At 30.6% G+C, this 16,301-nt stretch overlaps 2 protein-coding genes across 3 annotated transcripts; one reads left to right on the top strand and one right to left on the bottom strand.

Annotated features, from left to right (window-relative positions):
* Nucleotides 1-5,614: 5,614 nt before the first annotated feature.
* LOC120133877 (V-type proton ATPase 16 kDa proteolipid subunit-like) lies at nucleotides 5,615-7,502 on the bottom strand. The gene is made up of 3 exons (XM_039150372.1): nucleotides 7,363-7,502; nucleotides 6,523-6,808; nucleotides 5,615-6,050 (listed from the first exon to the last, which is right to left on the bottom strand). Exons 1-3 carry the CDS (start codon nucleotides 7,439-7,441, stop codon nucleotides 5,918-5,920), a joined length of 498 nt encoding a protein of 165 aa, XP_039006303.1. The 5' UTR covers nucleotides 7,442-7,502; the 3' UTR covers nucleotides 5,615-5,917.
* A 1,491-nt stretch (nucleotides 7,503-8,993) lies between these two features.
* Nucleotides 8,994-11,867, top strand: LOC120134221 (protein BASIC PENTACYSTEINE4-like). 2 transcript variants are annotated; one of them, XM_039150698.1, is made up of 3 exons: nucleotides 8,994-9,079; nucleotides 10,736-10,817; nucleotides 10,922-11,867. In XM_039150698.1, the coding sequence occupies exons 2-3, from the start codon at nucleotides 10,749-10,751 to the stop codon at nucleotides 11,783-11,785; spliced, it is 933 nt and encodes a 310-aa protein (XP_039006629.1). In that variant the 5' UTR covers nucleotides 8,994-9,079; nucleotides 10,736-10,748; the 3' UTR covers nucleotides 11,786-11,867. The 2 variants fall into 2 exon arrangements, with proteins under 2 accessions (XP_039006629.1, XP_039006628.1); XM_039150697.1 differs by lacking the exon at nucleotides 8,994-9,079 and having other exon boundaries at nucleotides 10,649-10,817.
* Nucleotides 11,868-16,301: the final 4,434 nt, after the last annotated feature.

A 16,301-nucleotide genomic window follows, 5' to 3' on the forward strand; every position in this document is an offset into this window, starting at 1 on the left:
GTAATTGAATATATATATTTCTGTAATCTAATTATAATTGATACCAAAAATTATAATATGTAAATAAATTGATTTCTAAAATATATATAAAAATTAAAACAACTTTAGACAATACCAATAATGAAAAGTAACTAAAAGTCAGGGAGGGTGTGCAAAGGATATTATATTTTTTTTCAAAGGGCCGGATTTCAAATGTATATTTAATTTTAGTATTATAGCCGAAAATGAAAGTAGAAAGAAGGGACCTTAAAAAAAGATACCCCAGATCCGATTCCATAGGTCTGCTACCCTCCCCTCGCTTGTCCTTTTTTGAATGTGACAGACCCGTGATTTTTGAACAATAACACCACAAGAATCTGCCAACTCCCTCTTTCCACTATACCTTCTAATTTGACTTTATTTCTATGTGATAAGAGTCGTTCCAAATACAATAATAACAACAACAAAACATTATTCTCATATGCAATGGGGTAAGAGAGAGGTAAGATAGTAGGCTGTCAACGTCAGGTTAAGAGCAGCTTCCGTGTAAGACTTCCGGCAGTCAGAAAATTAAAAATAAAGATAAAATATAATACATGTATAAATAAATAAATACATAGTTGAACAGTCTTCATATACAGATAAGTATACACAGAAGCCATCGATAGCAAACTACGATAATGAATAAAGTCAAATGGGTTAAAACCTAAACTAAGACAACACTACTCCACTACCCTAGTTCTAAGCCTTTATAAAATCCAATGACATAAACGTATAAAAAGTAGAGGTCAATGGAAATTACTACAAATGCAATTAAAAAGAAGACAAAGATGATACACCCTATAGCTATGAACTACACTACTCGGCTACTCTGATCTTAAGTCTCCATACTTTCCTATCAGAGGTCATGTCCTCGGTAATGGCTAAATCCTTCAAATCATATCTCAAACAGTCTACTCACTTCCTTCTTAGTCGTCATCTCTTTCTGACACTGTCGACTGTAATCGACTCTACCCTCCTGACCGCATCCGACGGTTGTCGCCTAAGGACATGCCCAAACCACCGTAGTCTTCCCTCCATCAATTTTTCAGATACAGGCACCACCCCCAAGGACATCCTAATTGCAGAGTTTGATGTCATGTCCCACAGAGTCCTACCACGTATCCATCGAAGCATTCTCATTTTTGCAGCCTCCATCCTTCTTACGTGATCCTTCTTGATTGCCTAACATTCTGATACTTCTTTATTGCCTAACATTCTGATCCATACAGCAGCGCTGGTCTTATTGCCATTCTATAAAATTTTCCCTTAAGTTTTAGAAACACCTTCTTATCACACAAGATCAAGTCCGTTCCAAATCATATTCTTTACTCTAAATGTACATCTTCAATTTGAATTTAAATTTTATTATAAAATATATAATTGATACAGTGGTATGAAACATTATATCACTTAAGTAAAATCAAATGTTCTAATCATGACGTTTGTGAATTGAACAAGCTGGAATGAGACGTTACTATCGCATTTACAGTATTCGATTCGAATTAATCGATTCATATCATATTAGCACCAATTAAAGAAATTCTTTCCATTTTAGGTGCCAAATTAATACAAAAAATCTCAAGTATCAATTTGAGAACATTCATCAAATTAAAGTACCAATTTGTATAATAAAACGTTTTTTATATTCTAAATATATGAAATAACAGTCTCGATGTCATTCAGCTCATCCCTGTGTGTGCATACACACACATACGAGGTTATCAGGGGGAATTTAGCCTCCAGGAGTAGGCGAAGGTCTCAGCTCCCTTGATTGATTGTACGATTTCATCTACAGTCCATTAAGAGCATCAATAACTCAAAATCCTGTTAATCCTTTAATTAAATTAAAAAATATATTCTGACCCATGTTAAAAATAGTTATTTAACATAAAAAAATTAATTTTACCACCGTCCTCTTAAACAAAATGGACCGAAGATGGATTGGTGAGGGTAATTATCTCTAAAATTTTCAAATCATTATGTATTTTAATTTCTTTTAAATTTTTTATTTATAATATATTTTTATCTCTCTAAAATTTTAAAAAAATTTCTCTCTTAAAGTTTTAAAAATTTATTTTGTCTACATAAAATTTTAACGTTCGTTCTCACCTATAAAACAAAATTTTTATTTTTTGACAAAATAAAATGAAAAGATATAAAACATGCCGATGTTAACCAGGCTCAGAACAACCGAAGAAAGAGATAAGATTTGGTGTCGTATCCGTATCTAACCCCAACCCAAGGTCCAAATTTAATTCTGCTTTCCCTCACTCTCCTTATGTATTTTCTCACGTGGAGTGCTTCATGATTTAATTTTCAGTCTTTAAATAAAAATAATAATTACATATTTAAATACGTTCAAATTTTATTTTTTAAAATCAAATAACAATTATCTTAATCAGCAACTGTACAATACTTATGTAGTGATTGATTCCGTAATTGGCTAATTGCGGGAACGATAGAATTACAGCGCTGTGGAGGGTAAACTTGGAGCCAAATCATACATATACAATGAGAATCAAAGTAAAAAAAGAGTGGAACACGTGAACCAAATAATAATTTTATACATATAAATATATAATTTATCTAGAAGTAGTTGTGCGAAAATTTTAAATCCTCTAATTATTTTCATGATAATTTATTAGATTGATAATTTTTCTTTTATATTTATATATTCTTTTTATTAAATTAAAAAATATTTTTAATTATTTATATGATCGATTTCTTAGGTTTTGATTACTTATGTTATCTATGATTATATTTTAAAAGTTAAATTGTTTCTTAATAAAGTCACTGAATTGTTAATATAACATAACATTTTAATAAAAGTGGTTAATTTTAATTTAAAATTTAAACTTTAAATAAAATATTAACTTGACATTTAAATTCCAGATAAAATATCATTTTGAGTACTAAATTTTAAATAAAATATCATTTTTACGTTTGAATTAGATCAAAGTTTACTGTCACTGACTGCAACTATCGACTGTCGTTGTCAGTCATCGTCGGTCAACATTGATGATTGTCATCGACGAGTATTGTACCTCAAAGTTTCAAGTTTCACTCATTTTAACCTCCTAAACATAAATTCGATATTCATTTTATCAAAAAAAATGTTCTCAACTCAACAAACCTGACTTAAAATACTTTACTTTTATTAAAAATTAAATCATAATAATATATTTATCACTAATATTTCAATAATATACTATATATCTCGGTTTTAAGTTCTAAATGATATCTTAGTATATGAAAAATAATATATGGTATTATAAAGAAAGAATAAATGACCAGAATTACAAATAAAATATATTTGTGAATTATTAATATAATAATCGAGTTTGGTTCAGTGGTTGAATATATTTTATTCCTGATATCGCAAGTTTAATACTTATATGAGAATCAAATTGATAAATTTTTTATATATTAATAAATTATTTTAAATTAAGAGTAAATTTATCCTTATTATTTATTAATTTGATGGTGATATCAACACGTTGACATCGGATCCAGCAATATCATCTTATTATTTTTATTATCTTTAAAAATTTGGAATATTCTGGACGTTTTGGGTCTCGAAAAGCGCCTTCAAAACAATCTGGGTACATTCAAGAATCCAAGGCCATTATAATACATATTTGAAAGTCGTTTGTTCAAAAAATAATTAAATTTTGTTTGTCTTATGCTGACTATTATTTCAAGACAATAAATTACTCGTTATTATTTTTGTGTTAATTTCATCACATGTCCTCAAAGTACTAATCTCATTTTAAATTGGTCCCTAAACTTGTAAATATTTCAGTTTCGTCCCTAAACTATGACCATCATAATAAACTAGTTATCAAACATTTGAACATTTGAATTTCATCCTCAAACTATGACTTTCATTAAAAATTTGTCCCCAAAATTTTTGAACATCTTAATTTCATCCCAAATTATACTTATATACTAATCACATCCCTTGTTAATAAAATTATTAGCCTAAGTTACATTATTATATGTTTGAAAAATATTAGGTTAGACTGTGGTTGAAACTAATCACATATATTGGATGAATTTTGGGATGAAATTGGAATATTCAAAACCTTGGGGACCAATTTAGAAGGAGGGTCATAATTTGAGGATGAAACTAGAATATTTAAAAATTTAAGAACTAATTTAAAATATGGGTTATAATTTAAAAACATATGATACAATTAACTCTTATTTTTTGTCATGTTTTTGCTTCATGTTATCAACTTCTCAAAAACTCAACTTTATCTTCATTTAATCATAATTCTTCGTCACTAAATTTTAATATACAACCTCATCAAATATCAATACTATACTAAAACAATATGCATTTCTCATCGTCAGGACTGAAGTCCAAATACACGATATTCCCACTCTTCACCGAAATTAGAATCTTAAATTACTCGTACACAAAAGCTATAGATCTTATGACATGTCAATTGTACTTAAATTACTCTTTAAATACCAAGATGAGAGAAGTGAACAAATTCAAGGACCAGTTACAAAATGAAGTCTTTTAATTGTAAACTACGTTGGTTGAATAGTAAACGACGTTCCATTCTTCATTTTTCTCCTTTTCCTCGTTCAAACATGTATCAAAATAAACCTATCAAATGAATTTAATAGTAATAAGGAATGTTATTATTTTTAGAAGTTTTAAATTTGAACAACTATATCTACCAAATAAAATATGTATACATTATTAATTTGGTAAGCTGAACTGAAATATATTAAGCTGTTATAATTTAGGCTATAAAAGCCCAACAGAGGTAATGTGCACAACACCCTTGATTAGATTAATCTTTGAATAAAAATCAGATTATATACTTCTCTGTAGTGAATATTTGAATCAAACATAAGTACAAAACACTAGTTTTTAATATCACAAACGCTAGTCAACGCTCAGTCGCTTACTAGTCTAGGGATGTTATTGAGGGAGTCGACTACGAGTTAATTTTTTTTCCGCTTTAACCCAAAAATTATTCGATTTGTTTTCGAATCTACTTGATATTCGATAAGTTTAATAAAATTTTATTCAAATCATACTAGGTAAAAAAATTTCATCATTCGACCCGACTTGTTACTTGTTAAGCTCTCCAAAATTTTCACTTTATATATATAAATCCAGTAATACTATATAGATCTTAATATAAATTTTAAAAATTAATAGAAAAATATGAAAAAAAGTGTGTAAAATAATTCTAAATTCTAAACTTCAAAATAATATTCCATAAATACACCAAACTAATATATTACAACTAAAGTAATAATCCACAAATACATCAAACTAAAATATTGCAACTATTCATAAAAAAAATTAACAATTCATAATTAATTCTTAAATAATATTAATAATGTACTTAGAATTTTATCGATTCGAGTTGAGTTAGACTCTATACCTCGATTTTCATATGGAAAGAAGTATCAGAATCGAAATGTGTCCACTAAAGATATTTTTTTCTTTGTTATTTCGCTTATACCAGTACTCCTACTATTGCTTCAATTTCTTGTTAAATTTGTATCAATTCAGATTTAGATTCAAATTCACAAGTATACACTGACAAAGAAACTTGGGATATAATTAAACACTGGATCATACATTTATCGTCTCTCACAAAATTAAACTTCCATTAAAGATGTTCAACTCTCTGCAACATACTGATAAACAAAAATCAAACAGGGTAAAGCTCCACAACATTTTATTAAGACAAACTCGATTATTCTATTTCTAAGAAGAGGAAAGAGCAGCCAAGTAGTTGTTTTCATAAGAGTATTAATGCGAACCTCGCACTTGATGTCAAACCATAATTAACCCGAGATACTCTTTCCCCGTACAATTATACAATAAGCAATGAAAGAATACTAAAACAGCTCAGCAAACGTCTCATTCTGCTCTAGATTGGCCGGCTCGAGAAGACAAGATGATGCCAACGATAAGGCCGTAAAGTGCCAACGCTTCAGCAAAGATGAGGATAAGGATCATTCCAACAAAGAGTTTTGGCTGCTGTGCGTTAGCTCTGCCACAAATTATCGTAATGTTTGATTTCATTGAGCATTCAAAATACTTTCAATGATAAGCAACAGATAAACAAAATATATCACATACAAGCAATCCGAAGGTCATATCAAACATTATCAATCTATCAGTAATTTTATTATAATTTAAACACTGAGTCTCCGAAACTGACGCTTTTATCCGATTTCAAAATCTCCTTGAGGCCTGTTTTAACTTTTAAAACAACAATAATATAAAATCAGTTGCTAAGACCCTGAAATGCAACATTATAGTAAGAACCATGACAAGAGACATGAGCACCCTAGATATTAAACCAAATTTGGAGAGGGCATACCATGCCGGTAAACTCCATAGTGACAAAGCAACCAATTAAAGGAATAAACAAATTTTTAACAGGCCAACAACTTCTGGTTTCAATCAACAATAACAATGTTCATATGTAAGTGAAAAACATGACGCTAAAAGCAACATACCTGACACCAGCATCACCAACAATTCCGATTGCCATTCCAGCAGAAAGGCCAGCAAGTCCACAAGCAAGACCAGAGGAAAGATGGGCATAGCCATCAAAAAGGTAATATGATTTCGCCTTAGGATTGATACCAGTACTAATAATAACAGCAATAATCAAACCATAAATACCCAAAACACCAGCCATAACAACCGGAACAATAGATTTCATAACCAACTCGGGCCTCATCACACCCATTGAAGCCACACCAACACCGCTCTTAGCTGTCCCATATGCAGCTCCCATACCTATCACAAATATTAAATTTTTTTTTTCAATTTAAAACATGCAGGGTTCACTTAAGACAATCCATAACTAATCTTCAAACTTTTTTTTTTTTCTGATTTAAACCATGCCTGAGTTTATTTGAACGGAATCCCTAAATCCACATTTTAAAAAATCAATTTAAACATCCTGGTATTGTTAGAATGAATTATTCTTGTTAGATCCACATCTAAATAACTCTAATTTACGCGAATTTTGTCGTTTAATTCCAATAAAACTTGAACTTTTAAAGTACACAATTTTCTCAGCTAGATCAAGTAAACTTTTAGTTCAGAATTATTAACATCTCAGCATCGAAGATCCATCAATTCAATATTATAACATCAAATTTATACATAAATTCACTATAAAAAGAAATCATAATATATATTTTTTCAATCAGATCGTCCAATGATGCTAAAATCTAGTTGATCCATCAATGCTCCATCAGATATCAATAAAATGGAAATTACAAGAGATCATAAATATTATATTAAAAAACGATAACTTAAGAAGAGAGAGGGTAAGAATTGGTTACAGGAGAAGACGAGAGCAGCGGCGGCGCCTAGGAAGCCGAAGAAAGGAGCCGTTTCATCGCCGCTGAAAGAGGAAGACATGGTGAGTTTAGTGGATCTGAGACACGGTGGTTTAGATCTGAGCTTTGTTTTCAGAGAGTTTATTTAAATATCTATTTTCCACTTTGATTTGCACTCTCCAGTTTGATGGGAAAACAACCATACACAAATTTTTATAGTTGCTCAGGTTTGTCTTTTGCGGTTAATGAGCGTTATGGGCCAAGTTAAGTGTTGGGCTAAAGATTTTTCTTTAATTAGTTTAAAGTTAATTACATTACACGTTTTAAAATTATTATCCTTATTCTAAATTGTTTTTTTATTTTATTTCTAAAACTCTCGTGTTAAATTAATATTTAAATTTTTTAATATTTTAATTCCATATCAAATTCTAACTCTCGTTCTAAATTAGCTGTTAAACTTTTAAACATTTTAATTTCATCTCAAATATTGGTATATACTAATTATATCCAATGTCAATAAAACTGTTATGTCAAGATATATTATTATTATTTTTTTAAAAAATATAGGTTGAAATTAATTACATATTTGGATTAATTTGTGGATGCAATTGGAATATTAAAAAGTTTGAGGATCAATTTAAAAGTTTGAGGATCATAATTTAGGGATGAAATTAAAATATTTAAAAGTTTAAGCACCAATTTAAAATAAGATTTATAATTAAGGGATAAAATTAAAATGTTCAAGAGTTTAAAGACTAATTTGAAATAAATGCCATTGTTCGAGAACATGTGATGCAATCAATACCCCAAACTAGCATATATTTACATAATATTTAATTTTCTAGTTTTATGATATTGAAAGAATGTAAATAGGTGATTGATATACACAATTAAAAAATAAAAAGGTTCTTAAAGGATAAAAAGGGATGTGTATAATGTAAGTGCACAAAGCTTTAATCTAAAGCATTCATTTTTATTTATCCAATTATCTTAAATCAATATAAAATTATAGTATTAGTATATCTTAGAGTTAATTGCACTACACATCTTCAAATTAGGATCTTATTCTAAATTGGTCTCTAAATTTTTGAACATTTTAATTTCATCTCCAAATTGTGACTCTCATTTTGAATTGATCTCAAACTTTTGAACATCTCAAATTCACACGCAAACTATGGTCCTCATTTTAAATTGTTCCCCAAATTTTTAAACATTTCCATAAGATACCAAAAATCATTCGAAAAAGTTTAGGGATGAAATTAAAATATTAAAAAAGTTTAGAGACAAATACAAAATGAGGATAATATTTTAGCGATGAATTTGGAATGTTCAAAACTTTGTGGACCAATTTAGAATGAAAGTCATAGTTTAAGAATCAAATTGTAAAATTCAAACATTTAGAGACCAATTTAGAACAAGTCATAGTTTGAGGGCGGTATAGTAAAATTAACTCTATAGATTATATAGGAAGATAAAGTTGAGAAGAGAAAAATGTAAACGGCAGCGTTTTTATTTTGGACTTAAGAAATCTAGAACGTCGTCGTTTTCATTATTTCAAGTCTAAAGTTCAACCCTTTTCCCAATAATTTAATTTTTGTCTCTGGTCCTTTGCAAAAACAATTTGTCTCTGGAAATCGAACTACGCTGTTGTTTCCGTTTTGGGAACGAAAAAGCACTTTCGTATCATTGCTCCATTTCTCTGTAAAAGAACTTAAGATAGCTTTTCACTTTTCTCAAGTTATTTTCTTTTTTGTTCAAGATCTCCCCACACGCATCGAGCATTCTGTGAGGTTATTAAGCTCATTTTTTCTTCTTTTTTCCCCCTTCAAATTATTGTTCTATAAAAGGAATTTCGATTGTAGTAAACAAACCCTAACTTTACTGGAAGCTAGAACTGACCTGGGGTTGTACATTTTCTTGTTCACTTTTATCTCCTTTTGTTTTGTGTATTTCTGCTTCTTTTGTAATTGCTCGTTGTATATTTTTTATTACTAAATGTTTTAGGTTGTAGTTCGATTTTATGCTCACTGGTAAAATCGGACTACGGAATGTGCTTAATTAGAGCCTTGTTTACTTGCATTTATGTCATTCTCAGTATTTTTTTTCCTACGAGTTGCTTGAAACTGATCTGTTAAAGGAAAAGGAATTGTTCTTCTATGTTTTGTTTGGGAAATTAGGGATCTGCATTGTTCATTCGATGGGACTGGAAATGCTATGCAAGAATCATTTGGATTTCAAATATTTTCTGTTTTTTTTAATTAGTTTTCATGCCTGTGTTTTATTTCTTTTTGGACTTTGGGTTTATGGTGTCAGGGTTTGAACTCGCTCTTTCTTGAGCTGTTCATCAAGCTCATGGGTTTTTATTTTATCTCATCTCATCTTATTTTGTTTTGTTTTGTGTGTGCGTACCCCTTACTTTTTGATGCTTTCCTTATTTATGAACTTACTGAAATAAGTGTTAATAAGTATTGCAACTTTGCTTGACTGTGTTCATAGTAGGTACTGGCTTTACCCATTTTGCTGCTTAGATATTTGTCAATCACTAGAAGCCGTCTCGAGTTCTTTGGTTGCTTGCCTTTATTTGATGACAACCTTGCATGCATTTTAGTATTTCTTGATAAAGACTGTTGTTCCATTTGTTTCAGGTGCCTTGTTAACAAGTTTGAAATGATTGTAACCATGACACTTTTGAGTCTCTAGGGCTTGAGTATTCAATCCTGACTTCACAAATGACAATTTTAAACATTCTTTTCCAAATATGTCAGCCCCTTGTGCTGATAACCAATTATATGTAGAGCTTGGTTGTACTCTTTTTGTTAAATGCTGATGTTATCGCTGTGGCTTATGCCTGATTTTTAAAGTATTTGGAGAAGTGGTTCTACTTGAACTACAAATATTCTTAATATTGTGTAAAATTTCTTGGTATTGGTTTCGATATATTCCAGAAATTTATCAAAAAGTTATTCTAAGTTTACAAATAAGTTTGTACTCTTGTCGGGGAATTTTATGATTTTTCTCTATTTTTGGGCTAGGCCTGGTAACTCTGACATGTATTCTCTTTATCGGTTAAAAGTAGACACTTTATTTTTGATTCTTTGTTAATATTTATTTGTTTATCTGCTGTAGCTGTTTACTTTTCCTTCTCCAATCTACCTGCTTTCTAGTTGGAATCGAGGATTGTTTGGCTTACACTCTATTTTCGAAAGTTTTGTAGTTGCGCTGTTTTTTTATATAGTTCCCTACTTCTGTTTGCTCATTGCTAGTTGCTCTGCAAATCACTTGAAATAGCATGTGCAACATGCTGGAAACTCATTCACTTTTGTATTTGCATTAAAGTCGAGGAATCGATGTGAAAATTTTTAGCCTATTTTTTTCAGACTTGATATTAGATGGATGGTGCGGGGAAACAAGAAAATGGGAGATGTAAGCTGGATCAGTTCAAAGGAGCACCCTCTCCGGTAAAAAGAAAACTAGCAAACCCCCACTGGACGATGTTGCTTTAGTGTCTATATTATTATTCAATATTTGATTTATCTAAGCATTATGCAAATGATACATGCAGTGGAACATGATGCCACAACATCACATGAAGGAACAAAGCAATGCCTTGGTCATGAATAAAAAAATCATATCTATACTTGCTGAGCGGGATGCTGCTATTCGAGAACGGAACATTGCTGTTTCTGAAAGGAAGGAAGCACTGGCTGCGCGAGATGAGGCTCTGCAGCTGCGGGATAAGGCACTTGCTGAACGGGATAGTGCCTATATTGAGAGAGATTATGCTTTAGCTGTGCTACAGTACCGGGAAAATGCCATGAACTTCCCAATTGGTAGTGGTATTCAGCGTGGAGGAAGACGCATGCATCCCTCTTACCATTCAACTGATATGGGTGAAACTCTCAATTGTGAAAAGCACGTTACTGATGCCATCCCAGTATCTACCATCACTTCTGAAGAAGGCAAGTCTTGTCCTGTAAAGCGGACAAAGGTGAATAAAGCTGTTTCACCGAAGCAGCCACGGAAGATTAAGAAAGTGACTGAGGGTTTAAATAGGCAAGCTGGTACTGAGGTAAGGAAGTGTAAATCTGAGTGGAATGGTCAGGATATCGGATTGAACATGGTAAACTTTAATGAAACCACAATGCCCGTGCCAGTTTGCACCTGCACAGGAGTTCCCCGACATTGCTACAAGTGGGGAAGTGGTGGATGGCAGTCATCTTGTTGCACTACAACCATGTCATCATACCCATTGCCACAGTTGCCGATTAAGCGTCATGCCCGAGTGGGTGGTCGCAAGATGAGTGGTAGTGTCTTCACAAAGTTGCTCAGTCGCTTGGCTGCTGAAGGCCAAGATCTCTCTATTCCATTGGATCTGAAGACCTACTGGGCTAGACATGGGACAAATCGCTACATCACCATCAAGTAGCTTTGTGGAGCGTGTACAATGTTTCTGGTGCAGACTACATGAAAGATTCGACGGAACTTAGGAACGAAGTACAAGAAAAGGGATGGAGCTTTTTGATGAAAGGAGGTTTCTTTGCTCCATTGATGTAGGTTTCTATAATTCCTAAAATGTTAAATCTCAAATTCACTGGAGTGGACCAGAACAAAGTGGTTCTTCTATCAGCAGTCAAAACTCTTATTCCCCCGGTAATTAATCTTTACTATCCAAATGGCCTTGTGATTTCATGCGTGATATTGCCATTATTATAACTTTTCATTGCCAATTTTATGGTTAGGGATGGACCGAGGGGCGGCTGGCGGGAAGGTCGCCTCCCTGAAAATTTTAAATTCTAATATAATTTAGGTATTTTATTTATAATTTTCTAATGATAATCTATTTACGTCCCCTTATAATTTTAAAAGTTCATCTTTATCTTATCTATCTCGTCTACTGTTGGTACGGTTCCTAAATGTCAGTTTCTCAACCAAGAGACAGTATAGATGAGTCAGCCAAGTAGTACAAAACAAGAATATTTACTTAATTATAGTATATACATCCCTATATATATACAGAGAGAGAGAAATATGGCACAATGAGAGCATTGCATTTGTGCGCAGGTAAATCAAATATGACTCACCTTTTTTTTTTTGAAGGGCAGATTATCTCTAAGATTTGCTCCTTCCTGCACCCGAAAGAATGTATTGACTTCTTGATGGGTGGTAGGGAATTGAGAATTTATACCATTCTTTTGGTCATTTTATAAGTGGCATCTATATAATAAGAAATTTGTTTTCCTATTTACAGTAAACCAGATTCAATAGCTTATAGTATGTAGTAAGAAATTTGATTTCGTATTTAGAATAAATTTGTATTTGAACTTTTTTCAAATTTATTTTGATTTGTGATTAATCTGATTATGTTTTTGTAATAATTAATATTTAGATTCTAGTTTGTTTGAATATGTATTATTCAAATTTGTAGTTGTGTGATGCATTTCCCTTTTTTTAATTTTTGTGTGTGTGTGTGTTTATATAGTATCACATCTTACATACACTCAAATCCGGGTCACCAAGAAAACATATTACCCATTATGTCAAGTTGTCAACTAAAATTATCAATTGGTTCAATGCACTTACATCTAAAAGAACGAAATGTTAGATTTTCACTCACACCGCCCAAAAAAAAAATAATAGTAGATAAATAAAAGATTTCAAAATAATAATACAAAAAACTACAAGCTCGAATAAGTCCCTTTTTGAATTTGGATTTTATCAATTTGGAAAATTAGAAGTTGAATTTTATTTTTTTATAATTTAGTATTTTTTTTTTTCATTTATTCAATTCCTCTTTCATTTTAATCTTATATTTTAATTAAATTTGTATCATATGCACCAAAACCACTGAAGAATATCTATGTGGTTTCAATTCCTCTTTTTGAAAATAAATTTCCTCTTTTTTCAGTTTAGTTGTATAATTCCTCATTCCTCATTCGTCTTAAGTTTCTTTTTTACTAAATTTGAAACATGTGTTACACTATCACTATAGGATACCTATTAAACTTCAATTCTTACTTTTAACAATATTTTTTTTTGTAATTTATTCCTTTAACTTTCAATTTTATTAAGTTTTATCGTTCGACTGTAATTTTTATAAATTATTTCTTCTCATCAATTTTTTGACTCCTTTATACAACCATCAATATTTTCCCTCAAAAACCTCTTCTTTAAATTAGAATTGTAAATATATTTTATAATTTTAGATAATATTTAATTTATTAAATAACGTTATAGATATTCCTTACACGTATGAAAAAATAATATATATATATATATATATATATATATATGATAATATTATATATAATTATATTTAAAAATAAATTTAAATAATTCAACTGGGATGTTTTTATATAAAATTCAAACAATAAAATAGAATTTATCTCAATTAACTTAAATTTTTAACTAGATTTAATCGAATATTCACCCTTAAGTAAAACAACGTGGATTTTCTCACTTTCACGTGCATGAGAAAACGGCCTAATTTAAAGTGGACCGTAGACTCACTTTAGTAGTTGTTGATGGTTGAAAATGTTTAGATTGGGTTGGATAAATCTCACCCTACCTTACGCACGCAACCAAAAGTCGCCACGTATTCCCAAAAATTCGACATTTTCCACGAGCATGTGTCAATATCATCGACCAATGCTTAAATTTTAGAAATATGGTGAGTGGAAACAAAAATCTGACATATTTAAATGTTGAAAATTTATTTGATATATAAGTCATTTGTTAATATATATGTAAACTTTGTTATGCTTGAGTTTAATAAAATATATTTAAAAATATAACTTGTTATGTGAATTTCATAAAAGTTGTATGAAACTCATAATGAGAGTATAACGAGTTTTAATTATGAAACTAATCACAAAGACATGACGGATTTTAAAAAAACTATATCAAATTACTTAGATCCCAAGTTAACATTCTAACACATATATTTCTTTAATTTTTTTTGTTTGAATTATTTGCCTAACAAAACCTTTCCTAATTCGGTCAAAATGGAAGATACTATCAACGTTGTACCTTCAAATAATATTAAACCCTCAAAATAGATCTAATACAAAGAATTTATGACATGGATGACAATGGGTTGGTTTGGGTCAGATTTTTTTATCAATTCGACTTGATTCGAAAAATATATACACTCCACCCTTACTTGGTCCGATTCGAAAAATATATATCTTCCATCCGATTTTGACTCGACCGAACTTTTTTGAGAGTGTAAATACGACTCAAACCGACCCGAATCATACTTAATTTAAAAAATTGAGAGAGGGGGTATTATAGCAATTATCCATGAATTTATTTGAAAAAAATACACTATTATCCTCGGATCGTGTTGGAGTTTTTTCACCCTCCACCGAACCCGACTCGACTTGATCTCACTAATTTATAAAATTCGATTTCATCTGGATCTTTTTTTAAAAAATTCAACCTTATCGAATCGAATTAAGTTATAATTCATTTGTTTCGGGTTAAATGATCATCCCTATCTCTATTGCTTAAACAAAGTTTAACGTAATGAGTTTGATATAGCTTTTACTTTTATCACCTAACAATAATAAATTAGAATATATTTAAAGATAAATCCGATGGTGATGATGTTATTAGACATAGTTTTTTTGTCACAAGCAATTAAAAACTTGAGGTATGGAGGTTGGACGACGTATCTTCAGTGGATTCTCCGTAAAACATATATGTAGCAGATGCTCATGCTCATATTCTTACGTTCTGTTGGTATCACAATCCTTGATACTCCCCCATTATCTATATTCGATCTACTAGAAAGGGATGTTTGAAAATTTCTATATCTCACTACAACAAAATAGGTTTAGCGGCGGTTTTTTAGTCTTATAATGACATTTTTAAGTGTCGTTAAAAATCTTCTCGCGTTAGCAAGAGCGCATGTAACATCCCAACAACCGGGTCAATGACTAAAATATAAATTTTGGAAACTTGGTGCTCAATTTTGAAACAAGTAAAAAGTTTAGGGATTTAATTGTAATTTTTGTGCAGGATTGAATTGCAAGGAAGGAGAAATAGAGGGATAAGATGGTCATTTGTAAGGAAATAATTAAATTATGTTATGGTTATATATTAACCCACGCGGAAAGGTGGGAAGTAAATCTAAGCTTCCATAGTTCTCTTCTCCTCCTATTTTCTTCATACGTGAAGGTCTAAGGCAAATGTGAGATTTCTTATTAGTTGATTATTAGTTGAAATTTAAGTTAGGTTTTGTTCTTTAGATTATACTTAAGCTTAAGGAAAGCTTAAATTACCTTAAAATTCAAGGATAAGAGAGTTAGATGAATTAAAGAAAAGAAGCGAATAAGTGAAATTTTGATAGAAAGATATTAATTAGATTTCAAGACCAAATTTGACTTGTCATTAGTGGAATTAAGAAGTATAAGGTGTTAGAATTGGAATTATAACATGTTGGAAATTGAGTGTGATTCCTGAATGCCATATAAAGGATAGGATGTTGAGTTTAAAAAAAGTGATTATTGAGTAGAAATGAGTTTAAGTGTGTGTATGAAAGTTAGGATTATTAATGTAACATCCTCCATACCGGGTTAGTGATCAAATTGTGAGATTAAAAAAAATCAGTGACCAAATTGGATAAATTAAAAAGTTTAAAGAATTGATTGAAATGTTTTGTGTAGGAGCAATTAGCAAAGAAGGAGGAACTAAAGGAGTAAATAAGTCTTTTAATAAGGGAATCAATTAAATATTACTTTTGAATGGATACTTTAATACCCACGTGGAAGACAATTGGGGAAAACCAAAGTTCCAGATTTCTCTTCTTCATTCTTCTTCTCTACCGTGAAGCCAAGCTAAAGGTGAGTTTTCTTGTTGATCAAATTCTTGATGAATTTAAGGTTGCTTATTGATCATTAAATGATAATTAAGCTTAAGGAAAGCTTATGTTATCTTAAAAT

This window comes from Hibiscus syriacus, unplaced genomic scaffold (genome assembly GCF_006381635.1).
Source record: "Hibiscus syriacus cultivar Baekdansim isolate YM2019G1 unplaced genomic scaffold, ASM638163v2 tig00110597_pilon, whole genome shotgun sequence".
NCBI lineage: Eukaryota > Viridiplantae > Streptophyta > Magnoliopsida > Malvales > Malvaceae > Hibiscus > Hibiscus syriacus.